Below are 25,143 nucleotides of genomic sequence, written 5' to 3'. Positions count from 1 at the left end.
CCTCGTGTGTTACGGGGAGGATTTCTTCGGCCGCACTTCACATTACGAAATCGGACGAACGCAAATTCGTCGGCAAATGGTGGCGGGATTGATGCCAATTCGTTTTCTTCCCCTTTGCACAGCCGCCAACAGCCACCCTTTCCTTGTCAAACCACTGGAGCTCCGTGTGCACGTTTTCTTAAACTATGTCTTAATGGTTCGTTCGGAGCTTACTGCTAACAAACTAAAGTTCTAAACCGTTCCGATGCCGTTCAGGTTTGACGGCGGGACTTTCGCGGGATCGTAATATCGCGGACGAACGCGCGGCGCTTGACTAGAACGCAAGAAGCGCAATGTCTGGCCAAACAGCGTTCGCGCTTGGCTTTGCTGAGGGAATGTAGATGAACTTTTTCCCTAGCGAACTATTTTTAGACGCTTCTAGACCAGACCCGACAATAACGTATACTTTAAAAATAGTGCCCCTGCAAAAGTAGGGATAGAACGCTGGGTGCGTACGCATGTGAGTCGGTGTTTGGTGCATGCTGTACTGCACAAAGTAATAGTTTTGTTCAGTATCAAAGGACCAGTGCAGACAGTATGGGTTACGGCTTCTGAGTGTAGCTAGTCGGCCAGTCGCGAGTATCATTGAAAATAGTTTATTATTATTTCAAACGTGCATGCATCCAAAATCGCCCGTACGGATACCGCGTGGATGGATGGATGGATGCACACCCAGCCTAAGAAAATTCGTTTGTTCGGTGAGCGTGTAGTAAAAACATTGTATTAAAGTTATACGTAACGTAAATTGGCTGAATGAAATAAGTAAATCGACATGTTGAATATATATTGTAGAAAACGTTGTAAAATATGTGTATGAAATAATGTTACGCGTTATGGTTGAGTTGAAACAAACAATTCTTTTCTTCTCATCTTTCTATCTCCCGCAAAGTCGGTGCCAAATCCCGTATTGACTTGTGCATTACGAAGAATTAATGCCACGTAGTAGTTGAATAGCGTTGGAAATGTGTTCATCGACACTTTTCATTACAACTGTTGGTAGAATTCCAAAGTAAGTTTGACGTAATATTTCAGTGTATCAACAAAGAACTCTAGATCGTGAAAATCTTAAATCTTTCGCTTTCCTTCCGCGCAATCGCAATCCGCGTCGGTGCACAGTAGGCTATTATCTGTGCAATGTCTCGAATGCATGAACCCGACCGCAACTGCACACTGAAAGAAGTCACAAAGCTTCATTCTATCCGTGGATTCTTACACCGTGGCCAAACTGTCCCACATTCGCTCCACCATGACCATCCCCAACGCCTCATCAGCTTCCTTTTTTCCCTTCTTTACTGTCTACGCTTCTATGCGATGACCTGGCCCTTCAATTTCTAACTGCCTGTCATTGGGACCGAAATTATTTGAGGCGTGCTCGGAAAAAATAAAACCATCCACACAGCATCGTGACCTTTCTCGAGCGACCAAGCATTTCTACACACCACCCACCCAGGTGGCCCACCGTGAAGGGCACCGAAAATAAACTTCGTAGCGACAAAAAACTGGGCGTGAGACGGCGGCACATGGAGACGCACGGCAACACGTGCCACAGCGCCACTTTCTTTCGCATGCCGGCATGACATGAGTTTGCACGAGTGCGTTTACCTGTTAAATTATGTTATGTTTATTTTTATTTCTCTTACATTATCTTCTCGTAGTGTATAGTTAGTTGTGAAGTTCTTGGTTGGTTTTACTTGTTAAAAAAATGACAATAAAATAAACGCTAAATCACAATGCTCGGGTACGGGTTGATGTTGCTAAGTTGAGTATCTTACAGTACAGTTCCTTAACCGCTTGATAACGCTTTCGAACGTTTCCTCCAGCCCCTCGTACACTGGAATGCCGTGCCGGTTGGCTAAATCAATTAAGTAGGCTCGCCCACGGTTGTAGTCCTTGATGGCGGATGACGATAACTGCGGGAAGGCAGGCAGAAACAGATTAGCGGGTTCGTGCGTCGGGTTTGATTGCATTGTGACCAGATCTTACGGTTGGCTTGTGTGCAGTAGGTGAACCCTCGTTCGAGGTAAGCATCTGCACGCACAGGACCACATTGTACCCTAGACCGATATAGTGAGCGGCCATTGTCATGGGAGCTAAAGATCGCGTTTCATTCGTAATCGCAAAGATTACGATTCGACAGGCATCAATCATGGCGACGTCGTAGCGCAGCGTATGCTGCGGATCACGCTGCTGCCCGCTGGGCTCCTCCTCGCTACAGCTGAAGCTTTCATGGAGTGCCGAAACGTAGTAGCTAAGGTTGTGTCGCTGCAGCAGCGGAAAAGCCCACTGTTGCCGCCAGCTGGTTTTCATCCAGCAGCTTCCACCGAGGTACACGTCACGGGCCTCGATCCGCCCCAGCAACGGATCGTCGTCGTCGAAGGCATCGCCATCGAATGTAAATGCGCGCGGATCTAGAAGCGATACGGACGAGCATGGCAGCACTGGAGCCAGCTTCGCCGCATCTTTCGGCACCGTACCGGATACGCTGCTTCCATCCGCTCGTTCTGGGCCACTGCTGTTGTTGCTAACGTTGTTTTCTTGTGATTGGCTCGGCTCACTGGGATTCGGTCTTCCGTTCTGCGGAAGCACCGCTTTGTCGCCATTCTGCGGCAGCACAAACTTTCGGGGGCTCTTGGAGGAATCGTTTTCGAACGGAGAATGTTCGGGATTGATTTGATTCCATGCTAGCGCGGAGTGAAATGAGATGCACAACAAATGTTTAAACCATGCCACTGTCCGCCGGTGCGCGGAACTGATTTACCTTGCAAATCCGTAAGATACACTGGGGGCTGCTGTAGGTTGGTGCCCTTGATCGGGGATGTGCAGTTGTGTTCGTAGAAGTCGAGCATCAAAATCGAGACGCACGCATCGATGATGCAAAACTCCTCGAAACTGATAAGTATCTGCTCCACCCGGCCGTGCCTGATGTGTTCGGTCTGCTCGCTTCTCCCCGTAACCTCCTCGTAGCAGAGCAGTATGTTCTGAAGGTTACCACTCGACGTGACGGTTTCAGGGTAACCCAAACTAGATAGCGCCCGCTGACACTGGGCTAGATTGATGTGAACCGTGTCGGTCACATTGGGCGCTACGCGTTCAAACGTTCGGCGCAGAGAGCTGTGGAAGACAAACAAACAACCGACGGTACAATGAATTATGAACGTGTACGAGGGGTTCTTTTTTCACCAACAACTCACATTAACCGCGATGCCAGATTGCGGGGGGGCTGCAGGAAACAGTTGCCGATCAAAACATCCTTGACCTGTTGCAGCGCCGAGGGAATATTATCCAACACCGGTAAGCCTCGGCGCAGGACTAGTTGTCTTAGAATTAACTGATTGCTCATGAGATCCATGTACTCACTGAAACCGAAAATCAAGAGATATGATTAAACTCTGCGTGAATAACTGCGCGCTCTGTGATGGAGATAGCATCTGCGGGATCTTACTCTTCCGAGAGGGTTTCGTTGAGAATTTTCTGTCTGCTGGAGTACGGCAGCAGCACAAGCAGTAAATATTTCGAGTTCTGTCCGGCAATATGCGCCACCTCGATCGCCCCGGCAGTGGAACGGGTCTGAGAGTCGAGCACAAAGAACAGTACCTTTGCCTTTTCCTTGGCACGGTGTTCGAGCTCAATCAGATCTGGTGTCCAGTGGGAGACTTGCTGTAACAGCGAAGATAGAACGAAACCGACCATGGTGGGTAAGCAATGTGAAAATCAGGAAAACAAAAAACAAAACCATCTTCAAGTGAACCGTACCGGATTGTAGAAGGAAATGCCCAGTTGGTCCAGTGTCGGTATGGCGACATCTGCTCGCCAGGTGGTTGGATTGCACGAGCCACCAAGAAACACTTCCGGACCCGCGGATGGTTCAAGGCTCTGTGTCTCGCTGCTCACTAGCGCGCTTCCAATGTCCTCTCCGTTGCGGAGCCGCATTGCATGAAACGATGACTGTCGGCTAAAAGTGGAACCGTTGCGTTGCGTTTATGCCGAACAAAGAAGAAACAGGAATGTTAATGGAAGTCGGCTCAACGGTGGACTACGGCGAACGAAAAGGAGACCAACTACCCAAAACATTTCGTACAGGATGCTATCGCAGTGAATTCACCGAATGTTAACCGTTCCGCCGATGGTTGCTGATGGTTGCTTTGCTGACCATTGCTCAACCGTTGTCCATTTTGGCTCGGTGCAACGGTCAAGGACGACGAAAGGGATGCTACTGTCGGTTGCTGGCTGCTTAAACAGCCGGATGGGACGGCTCGTGTCACGGTTTTCATGGTGAACTCTATGTCGCGCACTGAAAGCACCAAGCAGGGAGGAGAAAACCTTATCAATCCACTCGCAGATTAGGCTAAATCGGGCTAAATCAGAAAGTTGAGTGATAATTTAGGAGAATACTGGCCAGTGATACTGGCCTGGCACTGTGAAAAACAGTACGAAAAGAGATAACGATATGCAATGCAACAACTTGGTAGGAATAAGTGCGTAATATCCGCACCGCACACGAATTGAGCTAATCGACATAAATAGAAGATGATTGGATTTCATATTTCACAATTGGGTGCTGCTTGTCGTAATGTAGCGTCCCGTTACTTAATTTTTCGCAACGTGGGGCGTAATCTTGCATTGCCCACAGTATTTTCAAAGTTCAACAAAGTATGGACTTACCTTGCCTCTTCGACAAGGGCTGTTGTAGATCGCCGAAGAGTACTTCGATGCAGGACTGTTCGCATGATTCCGTCCTCGTTTTCCAACATCGGTAAATGTCCCTGCAATGAAGCGCAGTGGATGAAGTGAAGAAATTGCTAGAACCGCTTTGCACACATCAAGTTGGCCGTGTGCGGTACGACAAAAAAAACCCTATTTATTTGAATGTCTTTAAAAACAGTTAATCTCGATGAAAATATATAGCATCTTCAATTTCTCATTACAGCATCTCAAATCGAGTAATAAATAAAATATTTAAAAAATTCACGATCACGTTTGAACGATTTATTACCGAATTTAGAGTTTCCGCGGACCGAATGCGCAGAGAATGCATCTTAATGCCTTGCACTAAATCGCTGCACTCGAATTTCTTCATCACGTTAGCGTACTTCGTCGTTCAAAATGCAAGCATCCCGAAGTCAACAACCGCGTGTTGGCTACAATAAATCGTGCACGCAGTCCGCGGAAGCGCAACCCATATAAACATTCAAATCCCTTACCTCATAAATGTGTAGCATCCATCGTGATAGTTCGTTCTGATATCCAACGTGCTCGGGCGCATGATGACCGCGGAGATAGCTACGAAGTAAATACAAACAATGCCACGTTACAGACACGGCGTAAAACGCTTTTCCCCCGTTCGATAGGGTATCATAAATCATCGACCATTCCTCTCATCAGCGATCGTCATTGGGGCACGTGGAGACGGTCACCGAAAACCGTTTCCCCACCAGGTACGGTTGCCCGGAAATGATTCACTGGAGGTCACGTAAACAACTGCCAGCACGAGCGAGTGTGGGGGGTGCGGTTATGGTCAACGAGTGGCACTTTGAAAATTTGAAAGTTGGCTTAAAGTTTCGCCCGAACCATGCTGAACCACTCCCCAGGCACATATCCAGGGGTGGAAAGAAATAGTCGCGTGAAGCGTTGGCCCAACGGGGCCCAACCAACAAAAAAACTGGTAAAATTGTCCCGTTCTGCTAATTTATGCGTCCAACACTGGGCCGTGGGAGGCGCACGGCCAACTTCAAACTCCCGGGGAGCATGAACTCACATTTTGTTTTCTTCGCTTCAACGGCACGGGACAGATTGAAGTGGGGGAAACAACTGCTATTGGCTTTCGTCACGACTCCATCACCATCTGCTTAGTCAGAGGGCAGAACTCGTCATCGCGAACCGCGTTAGATCATTTCCGATCCCGTTTAGCGGATGTGGTAAGGTGCACACGACGATACTATGCTTTATGATGCGGTTTGCGCGCCATTTAACCGCATATCCTCGTGACCGCAGCGAGAGAGATTGCGCTGAAGATCATACATTCATATCTATAATAAGCACAATTAAATCATGCTATTTTGCGCTTCAATATCGATTTGGCCACTACGCAATTTTGCCCCCGGGTGGGGGGGAAAGCCAGTTTAGTCAACCGCAGCTCGGTGACATATGGTGGTTAACGGTTGCTGATACTGAAACGCCTTGTCTGTTAGATATGGTGACCGTCCCTCCCAGTGCGCGCTGATACCTACATTTGAAGCATGTGTTCATTACACTTTAACCTTGTCTGGGCACCTTCCACCCGTAAGCAGCAATTGGGGCGAGAAGAAAAATCGATAGACCACCGCCACCTGGTACGGCTGTACACTGGACCGCGACACACGGCTACGTTCCACCACGGCACCGTTACGGTTCAAGGATGGACACGCGGGAAAGTTACACTGGACAGCGCGTTAACACTCCACCGACGGGACATTGCTAGGGCAGACACTGAGCATAATTGCAGCAACTTTCTCGAGTGCACAAGGCTTAGCTAGAACTCGAACCGAATGGCGCACACTTCCAGTCTCCTGACGCAGGGCGACTGCTTCTGACACTGTTCTCATGTCTTCAGAATCGAACCAAGTCCCTTATGCTACGCGACGGCGATGAATGAAGCTATCCATCCTGTGTGTACAGCCAAGCGGTTCATGTCGAATCAGTTGTATTTTTAGAACTGACGTCATAGCTAAGCTGGCGAAGATAAGCTGGCGTTAAACGGTACGCACTTTGATAATCGATCGGCTTTACCCCTCCTACACTGCCCGAGCGCAGATAAAGCCCAAACAAAGCCAATGTGCTCGCCTACAAAGGAATATTCATTTACAATTATTCGAAAACACTTACGACACTGGGGCAGCGTTTGCAAATCAACAGACAAAACAAACTTTCCACACCAACAAACCGTTTACGGCCCGGTTTGACAACCGCGATTGGTTCATGCACAACGTCAAACTCCGAACCGTACACACTGGCGCGCCGAGGAGTTCAACTGGCTTGCAGGGGCTTCCCGCGGTGCAGTGCCGTGCAACGGTTATGCGGATTATTTGTGCAACTGCAACGGAACAATAGGCGATTAGGGGAAGGAATTGAACTCGTGACGAAGGTTTGGTGAACTTAGGCACTAGACATGACACATCATCTTGCTACGGTAATTTGACTCGAAGACTCCAATCGCATTAGAACTTAGGTATAAGATTTTAGTGTTAAGGATTGATGAAAAACACGTAGGAGCCATTGTGGTGACTAATGGTGAACAATACTTGTTGGAAGGTGGCTGGTGGTCAACGCCAATTGTTTCGTTTTGGTTGAATGTGTTTTGAACATCGCCCATCAATGGCGCTGTCAGGCGAGTGGCACTTTTGAAGCCGACAGCATAAACGCGACGGGCAGCTGAATTCCCTCCGTCCTGAAATGCTGCACGCACCCTATTTTCATTTTACATTGTGCATAGGAACTGGACGAAACTAGCCATTTTAATCAGAGGATTTGAAAGTTGTCCAGCGGCAGTGGCAGTGACGCATCGTGCGAGTGAAAAGAAAACCGCGTTCCACGGCCCACACGGGGTTCGCACGGCCGCATCGATCCCTACCCAGTAGGTGCTTTCGAGTGGGTTTTCATGCGATATCGATTCGCGTTTTTCGTCGTTTCGCGTTACCCCGTCGCACAGCAAGCCACCAGAATGGGCGCGAGAAAGTGATGAACATGTATATAAATATTCAACGGTGCTCCCTGACCCGGTTACCAGGCGATGTGACAGAGCGTTCGTGATGCTTCTGTTTTGAGCTGTTTCGTGAATTACACATCTCGTCGTGGCCTACCGCAGGGACGGTGGCTCCGGTGCAAAATTAGCACCGCCGTTCGTACGTGTGTGCGGAGCAAGTGTACAGCGGCGGCGAAGGCGAAGGCGAACCGTGCGCGGAGGCTCGCCACAGTGCGTGGACGCAGGCGAAGTCCAGAACCGTCGAAGAACCCGTGTTCACGGAAGGAAGCGCACAGTTCCGGTCGCTGTTAATCGGTTCCGCCTATCGGTGGCGGTGTAATTAAACAATTTGTTATTCAAAAGAGACAATCAAAATGGCCGCCGCGAGGTGGTGCCGCAAATGCATTAATTCAGGCTCCCGATCACAGGACTAGCCTTTGCGGTTGGCGTTAGTACGTGTTTATCCTGCCTTAATAATCGTATACACGGTGAGAATCTATTTTTGCCTGGTGCTATTGCTGCTACTGCTGCTACGAGTGCCGCCGCCGCCGCTGCCATATCTACCCGCGAGGAACCGTAATTGGCTATCGCTATTACGATGGCAAAAATTCGCGTGTAGAACGTCGCCTATGGTACCGACAGGTTTTTTTTCTTTATTTTTTGCAAACTGGTGTTGGTGTGGTGTGTCTCTCTCTCTGTGTGTAGCAACGGTGTGATGTACACACGCGCGGCGCTCCTGCCGGTAGTTCCTTGTGTTTCGTGTTTCGGTTTCGTTTGTGTGATCGTTTTCTTTTTTTTTGCGGCAGACCGTATTTTTACATTTCATTTTTTTCCCGTTTCGGCACCCCTTTCGGTACCGCTCTGTCCTTGATCAGAACGCGTGTGTGTTTTGTCGCGATACCTTTAGCGTCGTCATTCGTTCGTAGATATTGGAAGAGAGTCGTTGGCAATGTTTACTATGATTCATCGCCCGAAAAGACGGACTGCATCGGATGTGTGTTGCGTGTTGCTGCTCCGCCGGAGCGATACGGTTGTGGGCTGGTGATCTGTTATTTCATTCGTTTTTTCGCGTTTCTTCTTTCCCCTTCCCCTGGCTTCGTGCCGTGTAGCGGTGGCGAACGGAACTAAGAGAGGAAAAAAATGCGTGAAAATCAAGATGACGTGAGCCCGCAAGTATGGAAAGAGTGGATCCTGGAGGCAATCAGACGGATCCGGTTTCAGAAACAACGACCGAGCATACAGCGCATCTGCCAAGCCATCGGTAGCCATCACAAGTTTCACGAGGACATTGTCGCGGAAAAGCTGGAGGAAGCGGTCGAGGCCGGCTCGGTGATCAAAGTGTACAACAAGGGACTGCACTCGTACAAGGCACCAACGTCGACGCAGCGGCGCCTCGTTAACGTGACGAACGACAGCAATCTGTCGCGGCTGGTCGCCAAAGCGGTGCGCGATCTCGGCGAGTTCGATGGTTCCACGCAAAAGTCCATCGAAAACTATGTGCAGCAAACGAACAATTTGCACATCTCGCCCGATACCGACTTCAAGAGTGTGATCCGAAATTCGCTCCGCATCGCGCTCGGCGAGGACACGGTCATGCAGGAAGGCCGACTGTACAAACCCGGGCCGGTATTTAAACCGCTAACGAAACGCAAATCAGCGTCACCGAAAAAGCGCGGCGCCAAGCACTTGAATGTAAGTTGGATAGATCGCGGTAGGCTGCGAACCATTTGCGCAGCATCGCCGTTAATCGCGCCTCTCGTTTCTCCTTTCTAGCGTTCCGGCGAAGGCAGTGTTTGTGTGGTGTGCGTAGACGCGGATGGAAACGTTTCCGACGACGACGCAGAACCGCTGACCCAGTGCCGGGGCTGTGGGGCCGGTTTGCACGATAGCTGTGCAACCAACACCGACGGCAACAGTAAATGTCCACCGTCGGTCCGGTTGTCGCGATTGCTCGACAAAGGCAACGTTTGGCACTGCGAGGAATGCAAGACGTGTGACGCCTGTGACGAGGACGACGACGCGAAGGGCGTCTGTTTGTTGGATTGTTGGAGCTGTAAGAAAAATTTTCACCTTTCCTGCCTAGATCCGTCTCTGCCGGACACTAAGAAGTATAAAGTTCCATGGAGGTTAGTAGTGCGCGCGCGGAAAGCCTGGGCTTTGCTTTGTAATCAACACACTTTGCCTCGAATATCGTTTCCTCACAGATGTTCCGACTGCTTGAACCATTCGAAGGACAGCGACAGAAAATCGGGCATCATGCGACCAGTGGCCAGTGAAAAGAAGCGTAAAAGGTACTTGTGTGGCAACGGGTGGAGATGTCTGTTGTTGAATGATCCCAACGGTTTACTGTACAATTTTGTCAGGTTGCTCACGGGGGACACGGAAGCGAAGGGATGTGCCGATACCCCGAGTCTATCAGTACCTTACCGAAATCCTTATGACTCGCCGATCGAGGATGCGATAGGTAATGTCGATTACTGAGCATGTTTGCTGGATTGATCATTTAACACATATCTTCTCTGTCTCCGACCTACAGAGAAACAAACGCTTCCCGATGGTGTTACGCTGCAAGACGCCGAACTTTACAAGCACGTAAGGGAACAGTCCACGAAGATCGTGGTAGGCGTATCGCGATCGTCGAACAAACATCCCAGCACCAACAGCCACAGTAGTGCCGATCGAGGGCGACACTTTTCGCCCGAACGTCCACCCAGTCATCACCACCACAACCACCATAACCAACAGCTGGCGCTGGCAGCGAGCAGTGGCAGCATTCTGCAGCATTCACCGTCGAAGCTCATGGCAGCGCAGGAACGTTGCCCGGCGGCGATCGAGTTTGGAAAGTACGAAATCGAAACCTGGTACTCGAGTCCGTTTCCCCAGGAGTATGCTAGGTAGGCAACACGCCGTTGGTTGGTCTGAACTGGTTGGTCAACACTCCCATTCTCTCCCATTACAGACTTCCCAAGCTGTTTTTGTGCGAGTTCTGTCTAAAGTACACGAAAAGCAAGGCCGTTCTGCAGCGACACCAAGACAAGTGCTCGTGGCGCAACCCGCCCGGAACGGAAATCTACCGGCACGATGGTGTGTCGGTGTTCGAAGTGGACGGCAACGCCAACAAAATTTATTGTCAAAACCTGTGCCTACTGGCGAAACTGTTTCTCGACCACAAAACCCTCTACTACGACGTGGAACCGTTTCTGTTCTACGTGCTCACGCGCTACGATCGCAAGGGCTACCACTTGGTCGGTTACTTTTCGAAGGAAAAACACTGTCAACAGAAGTACAATGTGTCATGCATCATGACGATGCCGCAGTACCAGCGGCAGGGCTACGGTCGGTTCCTGATCGACTTTAGCTACCTCCTGAGCCGAGAAGAGGGTCAACCGGGCACCCCCGAAAAGCCGCTCTCCGATTTGGGGCGCGTCTCGTACTACGCGTACTGGAAGTCGACCGTGCTGAACTTCCTGCACGATCATCGATCCCGGACCTGCGGTGGTCGGACACCGTTTTCGCTGCGGCAAATCTCACAGGAAACTGGCATGGTCATCCCGGATATCGTGCTCGCGCTTCAGCTGCTGTCGTTTGTCAAGTACCGCAAGATTGATCGTGGCGGCGGTTTCAAGGTGTACCAGCCGCTGGTCTGCATCGACTGGCGGCAGGTGGACAAACAGCACGAGCGGATGGTGCGGGCAAGAATGCGACTGCGCATCGAATCGGAATGCCTTCGGTGGACGCCACTGTTTTTCACGTCGGCCGCCTCATTTTCGGAACAGGATACCAGTCCAGCGCTGGACGTAAGTGGAGCTTTGGACGGAAGTGTGGTAAAAACCAAAACCGAAACGTGCAGCACTCCAAAGCAAGAGGAATCGGATCGTGAAGATGATGCAAGTGTCTCCGCTCCGATGCCCGAGACGAGTGGCGCAGTTAGTGCTTCACAGAAGCAACAGCAGCCAGCACGGGAGATGGGAAAAAGAAAACGCCGTGAAAAGGGTCTTTCCCCGGTGCCGGAACCGTCTGTACGAACGACGAAAGAAGTCACAGGCAGCGGAGTCGCTCACGCTACGCGTAGCAAAACTCCACTTGAGGAACATTCCGATGGCGACGAGTCACCGGTCATCGGAGCGCGAGGTGCCGCTAATGTAGGCCGGAAACGAATTCGGGGCGCGGAACAGGAGCAATCCTCAAAGCGCGACGCTGGAAACACTTTCGAGAGGCTTCGTAAACGACGTCGGTTAGATTCGGAAGAGAATGTGGAAGAGAAATCCAGCAGCAGTTATGCGCCGAAGGATTCCTCACCCGTGCTGGCCCGCACTGGTGGTCTCAGGCGGAAACGGCTAAACCTTCGTTTGTCGGACTCCGAACAGGAAGGTGCGGAACCCAAACCATTACCCATGACGCCCGTTAGCAGAAGCAGAACGTCGAACCAGGGGCTGAAGTCGTTGAAAGATGAGACAACCAGTGGACACAACAACTTGGATGATCATCAGCAGCGCACGGTGGACCACGAGAGGATGAAGACACGGGATGCGGAAGCGACACTGGCGAGCGTAAAGCGAGGGTTGGGAATGCGCAACTCAAAGCGATTAGCTAGTGCCAGCAGTCCGGCCAATAGCACCGAACCGGTGGAACCAACGGTGCAACCGGCTGAAGTGGCTTCGATGGTGGCGGACGAAAAATTGAAACCTTTTCGATCAATCTCGGCGGCGGCGGGATCGACACGACAAAAGCATCACAACACAATCGTTGAAGTATCGGCTCCGGTCGATAGTAGTTCCTTATTGCCTGCGGCTAGCAACGCTTCTGTGTCGCCTGGTAAGAAAGCTTCACTCGCGCCAGTCATCACACCGCAGGCTACTGGCGGCAACACGAACAACAAATCTCGCCATAAACCACCTCCGGCAACTGTCGCAGGGCGCCATAAAAAGGCAAGACAGGGCAAGAAGCCGATCGTCAGTATGGGCGAAGCGAGCGAAAGCTCGTCGGGTGAAGCGGATGACGAGATGGAGGAAGAAACGCGACGTCCACCGCTGACGGTCGCGGCTAAAAAGTCCCCGAGCAATGCCACCGAAACCGCCAGCAAGCTTGGCGTTGTTTCACCCAAGGTTTCACCCCGGTTAGGTGATCAATCGTCCAGCCCAGACACTAAGCGGGTAAAGCACGAACCGGAGGAACGAAGTGCGCTCCCCAAACAACGGCGACCGAAAGAAGCTGCTTCGGAAGTTGGGCAGAAATCGGTTCAAGACACGGTGATTGCAATGAAAGCGAAACAAGCGATCGGAGGAAGAGAGAGATCGAAAGAAGGTATCGTCGGCAGCGAGGCGCTCAATCGGGATATTGAATCTTCGGCGAATCGCCTCACAAGCCATCAGGTCGGAGAAAGGAACGATCGGGTCGCACCGTCAAAAATGACTACTGATCATTCGCCAAGAAAGAATCAGAGCGATGCTGCTGCTGCGGGCAAAGAGCGAACCCCGCGCAAACATTTGCCTACGGATGGTAGTATTACCATCGGTCGGCCCATCGTGCCAGAAGTACCTTCACAACCAACGAACCCAACATCCGATAGGATCGAGGAGAAGAAACAAAGTCCGACAAAGGGCGAACAAACCGATGGCGTTATCCTACAGGCCCCGGCAGCGCACGGCGTGAAGTTGGATGGTGGCGAAACGAAGGAAGAAAAACAATCAGCCATTGGCCGGAAAAAATCAACGGAAACCTGCTCTGGTTCAGATGGATTGGTGAACCAAACGACCACCCACGGAACTAGCGTCATAAACGAGTCCCTCGTGAACGGTGTGGAAATCAACGAAAAGATTTCGGTGATAACAGAGTCAAAAAACTGCTTGAACGTTACTAACACCACAGCAGTCCGTAACTTGGCGACCGGTGAGGCCGCACCGAAGCAACCATTGGAAAGTGGAAGAACAGCACGAAATGTTGATGATTCTGTTTCGGTAGCTCCGCCTGCCGACGATACCATCAAAGCTGGCTCGGACGCCGTTGGCGAGCCCGTTCGAGTGGAGGAACCAGTGGGACGATCGTCGAACATTCCCGCGGGGACCGACGCAGGTGTGGCACACGGAGGAACAGCGGTTAGCAATACGGCCAGTGTGTTGAAAATTAACGAAAACTACGATAAGCATCAACACCACCATCAGGAGGGTCGTCGGCCGAAGGTGATTGTTGACTTACCACCGTCCACCGCCGTTGGTGAGCCGCCGAGAGCAGAAGAAGCGTCAAAAGTTGAGCCCGCAATCGATACGAGGAGCCAACAGCAGCAAGATGCTGTCGCTAGGGTGTCTGAAGTTTCTGTCGCCACCGGCGGTGCGAACACTTTACAGTCCGACGATAAACATTCCTCCAAAAGCAGTAACGGCGAGCAGCAGGGAATTATTCAACAAACGCAACACCAACATCAGTCGTACCACGCGGCGCAACAGCAGTCCTCGACGATGGCCAGCGGGATGAATGTGGCCGTTCATGAAATGGCGATGCATAAAAAGAAGTTTATGAAGACCATGGAAGCGGATCCACCGTCGACTAAACCAATGGTGGTGGATACACTGCAACCTACGCCAACAACGGTTCCTGTTGACCAGTCAGATCCAACCGATCTGCTGTCCGTCATCAAACAGAACGACGAAGTAACGGGCGTTAAGGTGGGTAACAGCAGCGGCCCGACCATTGCTACGCAACCATCACAGCAAACACAGGCAGCAGTTGACGGTGCTGCAGCTGTGGCGACGCAAAATAAAGAGCTTTACGATGCCCCAGGTGGCTTAGATGCGAAAAAGGAAAAATCGACGAATAGTACAAACACGGTCCACGGCCTCCAACTAGCGGCTTCAAAGGCGGCAAAAAACGAACCAACGAATGCGCCAGTGGAGAAACAGATGAAACTGGGCACCCATCACACCGGTAACGGCGTTCCGCAGTCTACGTCCTCCGCCATGGCAATCGTTACAAGTGCGGCAGGTAACTCCATCGTCAGCGAAGCAAGGAACAGCACCTACGGAGACGTTGTCAGTGGCACTCCGACCAAGCGCGGAAAGGATAGATCTGCCGGCAACAGTGCCGCTGCCAGCAGCGCCACCACCAACAGCTGTGCCTTGAGTGCATCGATGAGCCTTCCCGAAGAGACCAGCGCACAAGTTGTGGCTAAGCCCGCCAAAGGATCTTCATCGGTGATGGCCGACCAGCATCAGCAGCAACAGTCCGTTAAACGATCCAGTTCACAGACGAACGCCGCTACCGCAAAGAGTGACCCATTGTCGTCGGCCGCTGCGATGACGTCTTCATCGGTTGCCTCGAGCAAGCGGCAGGATAGTGGCCGGAAGGAAGCGATGAAAAACGTAGCCTCTTCGTACGGGGGCAACGGAGTGGGACCGATGGCAACGGCAGTCAATAGTACCATGAATCACTGCAAAGTGGCCCCGGATCAGCAGTACCATATGCCCGGTGCCGGCAAATCGAACATGCCACAAATGGACAGTACCGTTGGTGGATCGTTGGGAGGGACCGGGAATCCGAGTTCTATCGTAGGTCCTAACGGCCCGAACATGGGTCCGATGGGAGGCAGCATTGCAGTAAGCATTGCCGGAGGAGGTGTTGTGACCGGCGGAGGTATGATGATGTCCGGCGCGGGGATGATGGGCACCGCCAGTAAGCCGGGCTCGGAGTACATGATGAGCATGAACTCGAATGCGGCCTGTCGGCCAGAAAAACACACCCCAAAGCATACGGCCATGCACGATCCAAAAACCACCATCGATCTGAACAAGGTGACCTCGCAGTTTGCGGGCATCAATCAGTTGCCAAGCTATGCCCCGTCGCAGTACTGGCAGCTTGATCCGTACTACCATCAGGGCTACAACCTGTCCCATCTCGATACGGGCAATCAGAAGTCACCGAACAAGTTCCATCTCGATCTGGCCACCAGCATGGCGTACAGCAGTTTCCCTTCCAATCTGTACTCCACGTTTCAGCACCAAGAACAGCAGTACCAGCAGGTACCACCGGCGCCGGCACCAACCCCAACGCCCTACCAGGCGAAGGAGCGCTCGAACGTGAAGGCAGATCGGAAGGACCAGGGTTCCGGATCGACCAACAAGCACGGAAAATCGTCGAAATCGTCCTCGGCTGCTGCGGCCACCGGTGACGATAGCAGCGGTGGTGCCGGGAAGTTCAAGACCAGCAACCAATCTGCGGAAGTTCATCATCTTGCACATTCCACCCAACAACAGCAGCAACAGCAACAGCAGCAACAACAACAACAGCAACAGCAACAGCAACAGCAGCAACAACAACAACAGCAGCAGCAACAGCAACACGGTCAACTCTGTCCCTCGCCGTACGATAGTAGTTTGCTGTGCTCGAAGGCCGTGGCTAGTGCGAATCAGTATCACCACCTGTCGGGCCAACTAGTGCAGCACCCACAGCAACACCCGCAGCACCATACGCAACATCACCAGCAACAGCATCAGCATCTTCAGCATCCCCAGCAACAACAGCATCAGCAGCATCCACACCAACACGCCCAGCACCAACATCCGCAGCACCAGCAGCAGCACCAGCAACAGCAGCAGCAACAGCAGCATAAGTCGATTCAGAAAAGCAAAAACGATTCCACCAACAAGCTGAGCGATTCCTCGTGTATGGTGGCGGCCACCAAGCAGCAAGCGGCGACGGCGACCGAGCCACCCTCTTGTCATGCGGCGGTTCAGCAGCAGCAGCAGCAGCAAACCCTTCATCTGATGAAGGCCACGTTCCCGGGATCGGGTGAACCGGATCTTCACTCGGACAGTAGCGCCACCGGCAATCCGGCCGGTGACATGAAGCAAACGGCCTCGTCGATCGGCGGTGGCGGTCCTCCGCAGAGCGATGTACATTCCATCGGTGTGTACACACCGGAATCGACCAGCAACTCGGTGACCAGCCTGCACCAGTACGGTCAGTGCGATATTGACGTCAGCCAGCTCGGGCTCGAATCGCCGGCAAGTATATCGAGCGATATGACTTCACAGAACTCGGCCGACGCGATCCGGCCACCGAGTGTAGTCTCGCAGCACGTCGGATCCTACTCGGACTGTTCCGTGCATCAGCAGCAGCAGCAGCAACAGCAACAACATCAACAGCATCAAACACAGATGCATATGCACACGCACCTCCCGGACATGCACGCACACCTACCGGAAACGAGTCCTCAGCATGCGCAACAGCAGCAGCAGATGACCATAATCGCGAACAGCGGTGGCGCAGGTGGTGCTGGTGGCAACAACCGTGGCAAGCAACATCCGGCCCATCTGGCGCAGCAACAGATTCCACAACACACTGCGTCGGGCGGAGGTCGAAATGCCGCGACGCAGCGTTCCACCACTCCGAAGGTGTCCCGCAACACACCAACCCCAGGCGGTGGTGGGCAGCAGCAGCAGCAGCGGCACCAGAGCCGCACTACGCCACCCGTCGTGAGCAACGTCATTCAACCGATCATCAGCCCAGGTCATCATCAGCAGCATCAGCAGCAGCAACAGCAACAGCAACAGCAGCAGCAACAACAGCAACAACAGCAGCAAGCCGCAATGCAAGCGGCCAGTATGAATCAACAGCAGCAGCAGCAGCAACAGTTGGCCCTCCAGCAACAGATGCACCAATCGTACGGTCAGTCGTTGAATCACCAGGCGCACTCGCAAAACATGCATCAAGCGGCCGCCGCTGCCGCTGCGGCTGCCGTCGCATCCGGTGGAGGAGGCTACCTCGGTCCGCAGCTCGGGCTGCCGGGACAAACCGTGCCACCGTACCCGCAGTCGCCGACCTCCTACGGCAGTGTCATCCAGCACCGCATGTCCAACAATCACACCCCGGCGAGTCTGCACAGTCCGCACCAGCGGTTGGGTGCTTCGCCCGTGTCATCTTGTGCCGTTTCGTCGGCAAACAACTTCTACGTGCAACAGCAGCAACAGCAGCAGCAACAACAGCAACAACAACAATCCGGCGCCAGTGTAAGCCATCCCGGTTCGCACACGCCGATCCCGCAGGCACCAACACCGGTACCGACGCCCACACCGACGCCGACGCCACAGCACGAACCCCAATCGTGCCAGGGACCGCCGGGGGCCGGTGGTGGCCAGCTGCAGCAGGGTGGTTCACTATCCTGCCTGTCGAAGCTCCAGCAACTAACCACCAACGTGGACATTTGCCATTCGCCCGTAACTCCACCGCCGTCGGCGCACCATGCTCCCCACCCGCACGGTCCGGGGGCCGCAGGATCCGGTGGTGGTGGCGCACCGGGTGGGGCCGGTGCTAACAGCATGGTGCAGAATGTGGCCCGCAACATCGCGACACCACCGATCCATTCGGCACAGATGTCCACCATCAACTACCACAAGTACTACGCGGGTAACATGAACGTGCCGACGATCGCCCAGAATGCGGCGGCCGCGGCCGCCGTTGCGGGCGCTGCCCGGCGGAACGCTTCGTCGGCCCAGATCCAGCACATGGCCAACACGTCCAGCCGCGTAAGCCCGAACGTGGCGATCAGCACCAACCTAATGTCGCCGTACGGGTCACTCAACGGGTACCGGATGACGGCGGCACAATCGACCGGAACCGGTGGCTACATCGGCAATCCGGCCGCCGGCTTCATCCAGAACCCGGCCCAGCTCGGGCCGGTGCAGATGATGAACATGCAGTCCCAGTACCAGGACCCCAGTGCCATCCAGCGGGCGCAGCAAAACTCCATGTATTCCTCATATTCGGCCTACCTGCCAGCCATGAGACGCTAGGTGACACGCCGCGGTGGCGTAATTGTAAAGAAAACGCATGAACATAGTGTAGTAGATAGCCAAAAAGGGAAAAGCGAACTCTGCGCCGGAACCGGCCGGAGCTGTCAAAAAGAGGTTTGAGGTTTGATGAATCCTTGTTTCAGAATCATTTTGTTTTTAAGAGGCAAAGCCGCCCCCCGGGAACATTACCGGGATGCAGGGATCGCGACCCGCCCGTACGGCCACATTTCCTGTATGGCACACGTTTGTAGTGTGCCTTTTCTTGTGTATTACAACGCCATTGCTCAAACGCAACGATTTTAAACCGATCACACACATGGGGCCAGGGCAGGGCCGAACAGATGAAGGCAGTGCCAGTCAGTAATTTGTTCTCATTAAAAATTTCTACATTGCATTTAGTTTCTACCAATTGTTTGGGTGTCAGTCCGGCTACACGGATCGATTGTGTGGCAGCACCACGTCAGCCGAGTCCACCCAAGAGTCATTGTTTGGTTGGCGAAGCGAATCGAATCCCCTTTTTAAAATGGTCTTAGTTGTGTATTGTACATGTTTATTCTTTTTTCTTAATTATCGTGTAACGCGTGTGTGCGTCGTAGCTATGTAAGGACGTTTCGGGGATGATCGGGGTCCTCCCGACGGAATGCGCAGTCTAAAGTAATGTCAAAAGGGATAATCAAAAGGCGCGCGCGTCTCTGTGTAAGTATTTAAGAAGAGCACTCTCAAGTACCGCGCCACCGCTACACCGCTGCTTCGTGGCACCCGTCTTTTGTCCCACTTTGCTCGTTATCCGTTGATCACGTTTTAATTCCTTCGTTTGTTCAGAGTGTAGTGTAACGCATCGCGAACATAGTGACAGGGAATCTTCTGCGTGTCTGATAGGGAGGTTTATTTTGGCCGACACGCCAAGCGGCTGCTACCGGGCGGACGGGAACTGATCCTCGACAACAGAGACAACAGAAGCGCGAAAGCGAGGGTAAAATGTGGTATCCAAATATTCAGTAATTTCTTATACGAATAATGCCGTCTGTCCGTGAGGGGGAAAGGTTGTCCGCAACGCGAACAGGGTTACTCGTTCTCGCCAAGCGTGTGTAGTAATAACATAGTGTCTGGACAGCATTATTAACCGTCGCGCTTTATTGATATAGATATTTAAAATGAACATCCGTTAAGGTTTAGCAGCAGCAACAGGGGCTCTAGGGACAGGAAGGAGCGCGGGGCAATAAGAGGTAATAAACAAACGAAACACACAAAAAACACGGAACGCAACGTTAATCGGAACCCTAGGAAGGCGATCATATGTGAACTGTACACATGTTGTTTGAAAGGTAATAAACAAAAAGGCATACAAATATTTAAAACAAAGCGTTGTGTTGGAGCTTCTTTCGTCGAGAAAGAAAAATAAGCTTTATTTCCTTTCGAAGCTGCACCTTCTTATCACTACGAACGCCTTTCAATTCGCAGTCACATCGTCAAACGGGGTAGAAGCGTTTGTCGGCATAGTCGATTCTGCAAGAGGGCATCAATTTATGTAGCCGTTCGACCATATGCCGAAACACCGAGTATTCGTCGAGGATCAATCTCTTTAACAAAGGGAACTTTTCCGGTAGCTCGCTCAAATCATCATCCATTAACTTTAAGCGTCGAAGGTGTAGCGTTGAGCGATGAAAGAGTGGGGAAGAATTTATTCTATTAAACATCACGACCCTCTCTCTGTCTGATACATTGAACACTTACCTCACAGTGTAACATTGTCAAGTAGCGAGCGTTGTTGCGATGAATGCAACTGATGGAATGAGCGCCCGATACTATCAGTTCCTGCAAATGTTCTAATCGATCAAACCTAACCGAATCGCGCAATTGAATCTGCGAAAGAAATCAAAGACAATGAAACGGCGGCGTTGTAGCAACGAAGGATCTAGGGTTAATGGCTAAGCTTACCCCTTTTCTAAAACATAGTTCTAGCCGTTGGACACTAGAAAACCTCTCCAAAATGAACTGTAACATAGTGAGGGACAAGCGATATTTCTTGACTTCTAGACAGCTCAATTGTAGCGCGACTTCGCAAAGGTTCTTCAGCAGAACCACAGGAAAGCGCACATTTAAATGTACGGTTTTGAGTGATACGATAACTCCACGAAACAGCTTTCTTTTCACTTCTCCTTCTAAAGACAGGTGCTGGAAAAAATGGTATGTTAAGTAAAATATTCTTTTCGGCGCCCTATTTGCTTACCTTCAGCTTGGACAGTTGCGCCAGAGACGCTAATAATCCTGCTTCCGGATTCAGCAAATACAGGTGTAGATACGTCAACTCAGGACAGTGGCTAGTAATGCTTCGAATCCATTCTACTGGAACAGCCACGGAGATGGAGAATCTTCGAAGTAAGGGGTGACGTCGAAAAAAGTCACTACTGCTGCTTGAAGCTGCGCAACAAACTTCACCCACGGTGAAATCCTCTAGAAGTGCGAAAGTTTGCTCGAGAAAAGGATGGAAGTATGTTGCACTAAACCGATACACGTGAACGAGTTTTAATTGTCCACTCATGCTTTTCCATGTTTCCAGGTCACGATCTGTCGCGCAGTTCATGTAGAGACACTGCAAATTGGGCATATTGGTACAGGACCAATCATTAAATAAATTCATTCCCATATGCACGTTGAGGAGCTGCAGGCATTTGAGCTGCGGTAAAGCTGGGAACGGTCTATTCGACCTTTTGCAGTCGACCGTAAAATTAATATCGTCATGAATCTTCAAATGGTGTAGTTCAGGAACTTCCATCAGAATCAATCGCAATTGTTCGAAAGATTGAACGAAGCGTATTTCCACCATTCGAATGGGCAGCTTCAGTGTGTGCAGTATCCGGGTAAGTGATGTATTTTCAAGCACCCACCATCCACCTTCGTGCGGCCAATAACCCCTTTCACGCACGTTGCGATACTTCCTTTGTGTATTGAACAAAAATTCATATTTTTCATATGAGGGCACCAAGCACACTCGGTCCATCCTTGTCCCAGCAAAAGTAAGCGTCGACCACCGATGGCACACGAGCGACGCTAGCTTCAGCTCGTGCAGATCGAGGTTGTCGAAAATCATGCATAAAACCTGCCGAAAGCAAACACTTGTTAGTAAGCTACATTTACATTTACTTTAATGGACTTACTTCGTCAGGCAAATCGTTTAGGTTCATATTGTTCCACGAATGTTCACTGCGCAAAAACGATTTGTACTCAGACGATCGAAAGTGACGCTGGCTAGATCTAAACAGTGTTAACCGCGCTGTCAGAATGAATGTCAAAAAACAGGATTACTCGACCGAAGTCCAGGATTGTAGTCTTACATAAGGATATCATCTTAGCAGGCTTACACCAAAACACGTCAACAAATATTTGGCAGGCCGGTTTTGGTTTGGTTTATTCCGGTAATTCTATGGAAACAGATTACATGCGTGTCTTTTTACTTGAATCATAACACTAAAGTTTATCTCCTTCCGAAGCTTCTTTCCATTACGGGCGTCTTTTAATTCGATGTATCGTCGTCAATAGTCGATTCTACACGAGGCTATCAATTTATGTAGTCGCTTAGCAAAGGGAACTTTGCCGGTATCTGTTTAATCCAACGCCAACGCTTTTATTGCGGTTCTTTTCTCTAGGTCCTTTCGAACCCTTTGGAACTAGGGGGAAGTGTAACGGAAGCAAGTTGACCGGTAAGTGTTTAACTTTCGTCCTCGTTTGGCGCACCCGCGGAGTTATCCCACTGGACGTTCATTGGCAACAGATCACCCCAACGACTAGCTTTGGCGCAGCGGTAAATGGTTCTGAAAAAAATGAACATTCCAAAAGACATCACAACTCGAATGACCACCTCTTCGCGGCTACTTACTCGCCATGTTTCGACTTTGTGAACGTTGCATCGTGCAGTGCGCCATCGGCACCGCAAGCGTGACAAACGCAATGCTTCGAGCGCACCGCAGTCGGACGCACCAGGCGCGGAAAACGTTGCGCACTGTCGGGAGGATTTCTCGTGTACACTAGGTAGGAGTACCGAATGGTGCCAAACTGTTTTTCGCTCGCCGGGACAAAGCTGTGCCGGTACGTAGCATCGAAGTTGCACGGAGTTCCGTCGTTCTGCGCTATCCGAGGGCAGGGTGAACTGTGTGGACACTGGAAAAGAGGGCACCGATCAGCACCACCATTTGGCCATGGCTTGGCCAGTTACTTACGGGGGCAAACAAATGCGAACCGTCGTCGGTGTGTGTCCGTGCGATATGCTCGCGTACACCATCCAACAGATGGAAGCCGGCGTTCGTTCCTTGCTCTACGAGGATCAAATACCGATCGAAGGTGGCGTACAGCTGGTCAACCAGCTCGAGAAGCCGCTTCGTGGTGGGTTGATCGAACAGCGCGAATGCGCTCAGCACGATGTCATACTTTCGGTCCGGATTCGCCGGGAGAAACTGTCGGTAGAACACGTTGCGTAGCATCATGGCCTTATTGGGATCACCGTGGCGCAGCACCTGCTCGGCCAGATCGTTCATGTGGCGGGATTTGTCAACGGACAAAATTTCATACAAATGCTTCTTCCAGAACTCTGACACGGCCCACGTGCCCGTGCCGACACCGGCACCAAAGTCGAGGAAACTGCGTGGCCGCAGCTCCGGATCACGCTGCTTTATTTCGGTGAAAATACGCGTCAGCACCGCATACTCGGCATCGGCCCGGCCCACCAGCTGCGTGAGACAGCTGTACTCGTCGTGCATATCGAAAACGGACGATGGTTGCCGCTCGGCACTGATAGGAACTCGGTCGGTGGTCGCATTCTTCCGCCGCCCGCCGGTGGGCGGATCTAGGGGAAGCCAGTGTCGCGAGCGGATACAATTCGATAGCCGCCGCCCATCGGTGATCAAGCTTTTCAGTGGGAAATCTTTGGCACACTTGGCTATCGCATCCTGTATTTCCGGTGGCAGTGCGGTGTTGCTGCACTTGATGCGTCCTCGGTGCTTGCGAGGCTTCAGCCCGTTTACGGTCACCTCGTGTTCGGTGACCCGGTCAAGCTCGCACCGTACTTTCGTTGTGTACGGGGCGTGATGGCCGAAGGCAAACGACAGTGGGGCACATATGGTACTTACGGTTCCATCACAGTGGGCACGTAACGTGCGAAGAAATAGATTCATTTTGCCGGCTCGTTAGGCAACAGAAATCGGTGTGTTTTGTTTTGCTCGGAACGGAACGCGCGATTCAAACGTCATGCTTGACAGCCGCCCGACACACAGGACTCAGCACCGACAAACGTAGGCGGCGGCGGCTGTTTTGTATTGTATTTTTTTAAAACTCATGTGTGATTTGAATGAAAATAATTTATTTAATAAAATGCAGCTTGTATTTAGCCCACAGCATGTGTTCCCACGGGTCACACGACCGCTTCGTCGTAGTCCTCGATATCATCGCCGGAATCAATTTCAGCCTCCAGGGACGGATTAACGGAGCTTCCAATCTGCTCACCGGGTTTCAAAATTTTCACTCCCGCATCGCCTACTCGTAGGCAGTTGAAGGATCTGCAAATGAGAAACATTTCCGTTAGCGTTTGGTGCCCTCATTTTTTCAGACTCCGACCGCTTACCTCGAGAACAGTTCAAATCCTTCGAAACTTCCATTCATTTCCATACACACGTGCATGTTCCGGCCGACGAAATAAACGTCGTAGAAATTGGCACAAACTTCAACAAAATCGAACCGCGGCGGGTGCACACAGATTGGGGCCGGATTTTTGCCACTAATTCGGCGCTTGGTCATGACGCGATTGTTGAAAATCATGCGAAACTCGAACGCAAAGTCCTCCGGGATGTAGGTAATGTTTGCGCACCCGTTCATGCTAAACACTCCTGTTGGGAAGGAACAAGCATTTTGGGGGAATGTTATATCCGTGCACCGCACTTGCAAACAACACAAAAACGGGCCTCACCAAGGCAGCAGCTACATATTCCGTTGACACACTTGCAGGGACTGGACGGGCTAAATAATGGGTTTGCGGAGAACGTGGGTATCTGTTTTCCTTCCGGCTGATCGCTGCTGGGTACTGTCTTTCCTCTAAGGGCTATTTGGTGGAAAAGACACAGGTTCTTGCATGGGTTAAAAGCATCTCAAATTAACTTTAGTTAACCCTCGGCGCTGCTTTTTCTACTTTTTCTCGTAGTATTATCGGTTCTACAACACTCTTCGGTAACCGAACACTAACCGTATACTACATTTGATTGTTGCCCGCCATACTTACACCTCAGCACAGCTCGTAGTTCCACGGCCGATGAAGGTTCCCAGTCCATTGGCAGACCGGACACTGATGTTGGCTCAGCATCCAAGCTTACCGCTGTGGTCCCGGCCAGAGCCACAAGAACTAAAACCAAAACCACAGCGCTACCGTCTGCGGACACTCGACATTTTCGCAGGCTAGCCATTCTACGAAACAGTTCTAGCAGCACTTCCTTCCGATATCCCGTTCGATGCAGCGCGAAAGTGAAGAAAAAAACGGCACGCGAGATTTGCGCCAGCTGCGTGGACGGCACGCACAGCGACAAAAGTGAAACTGACCGGTCGGAGACACGCGAGGCGAGT

At 51.6% G+C, this 25,143-nt stretch overlaps 4 protein-coding genes and 1 long non-coding RNA gene across 5 annotated transcripts; 1 reads left to right on the top strand and 4 right to left on the bottom strand.

Annotated features, from left to right (window-relative positions):
• Nucleotides 1–1,660: 1,660 nt before the first annotated feature.
• Nucleotides 1,661–6,794, bottom strand: LOC128271642 (uncharacterized). The gene is made up of 10 exons (XM_053009253.1): nucleotides 6,267–6,794; nucleotides 5,241–5,319; nucleotides 4,702–4,802; nucleotides 4,102–4,330; nucleotides 3,793–3,991; nucleotides 3,482–3,696; nucleotides 3,231–3,395; nucleotides 2,798–3,150; nucleotides 2,023–2,720; nucleotides 1,661–1,949 (listed from the first exon to the last, which is right to left on the bottom strand). Exons 1-10 carry the CDS (start codon nucleotides 6,283–6,285, stop codon nucleotides 1,794–1,796), a joined length of 2,214 nt encoding a protein of 737 aa, XP_052865213.1. The 5' UTR covers nucleotides 6,286–6,794; the 3' UTR covers nucleotides 1,661–1,793.
• Nucleotides 6,795–8,896: 2,102 nt separating this feature from the next.
• LOC128269778 (platelet binding protein GspB-like) lies at nucleotides 8,897–19,407 on the top strand. Its single transcript, XM_053007182.1, has 7 exons — nucleotides 8,897–9,448; nucleotides 9,530–9,882; nucleotides 9,961–10,047; nucleotides 10,120–10,220; nucleotides 10,293–10,650; nucleotides 10,716–12,934; nucleotides 13,490–19,407. The coding sequence occupies exons 1-7, from the start codon at nucleotides 8,897–8,899 to the stop codon at nucleotides 18,538–18,540; spliced, it is 8,721 nt and encodes a 2,906-aa protein (XP_052863142.1). The 3' UTR covers nucleotides 18,541–19,407.
• A 565-nt stretch (nucleotides 19,408–19,972) lies between these two features.
• On the bottom strand, nucleotides 19,973–21,124 carry LOC128274195 (uncharacterized). The gene is made up of 4 exons (XR_008269293.1): nucleotides 20,771–21,124; nucleotides 20,479–20,715; nucleotides 20,275–20,403; nucleotides 19,973–20,171 (listed from the first exon to the last, which is right to left on the bottom strand). It is a non-coding gene; the product is annotated as an uncharacterized LOC128274195 (long non-coding RNA).
• Nucleotides 21,125–21,991: 867 nt separating this feature from the next.
• On the bottom strand, nucleotides 21,992–23,708 carry LOC128273331 (methyltransferase-like protein 17, mitochondrial). The gene is made up of 3 exons (XM_053011273.1): nucleotides 22,758–23,708; nucleotides 22,418–22,698; nucleotides 21,992–22,352 (listed from the first exon to the last, which is right to left on the bottom strand). Exons 1-3 carry the CDS (start codon nucleotides 23,706–23,708, stop codon nucleotides 22,250–22,252), a joined length of 1,335 nt encoding a protein of 444 aa, XP_052867233.1. The 3' UTR covers nucleotides 21,992–22,249.
• A 236-nt stretch (nucleotides 23,709–23,944) lies between these two features.
• LOC128269777 (uncharacterized) lies at nucleotides 23,945–24,854 on the bottom strand. Its single transcript, XM_053007181.1, has 4 exons — nucleotides 24,806–24,854; nucleotides 24,497–24,628; nucleotides 24,155–24,416; nucleotides 23,945–24,089 (listed from the first exon to the last, which is right to left on the bottom strand). The coding sequence occupies exons 1-4, from the start codon at nucleotides 24,852–24,854 to the stop codon at nucleotides 23,945–23,947; spliced, it is 588 nt and encodes a 195-aa protein (XP_052863141.1).
• Between the last annotated feature and the right edge of the window lie 289 nt (nucleotides 24,855–25,143).

Source organism: Anopheles cruzii, chromosome 3 (assembly GCF_943734635.1).
Source record: "Anopheles cruzii chromosome 3, idAnoCruzAS_RS32_06, whole genome shotgun sequence".
In the NCBI taxonomy this organism is placed as follows: domain Eukaryota; kingdom Metazoa; phylum Arthropoda; class Insecta; order Diptera; family Culicidae; genus Anopheles; species Anopheles cruzii.
The sequence above is the reverse complement of the archived record's forward strand: the minus strand, read 5'-3'. Positions and strand labels throughout refer to the sequence as shown.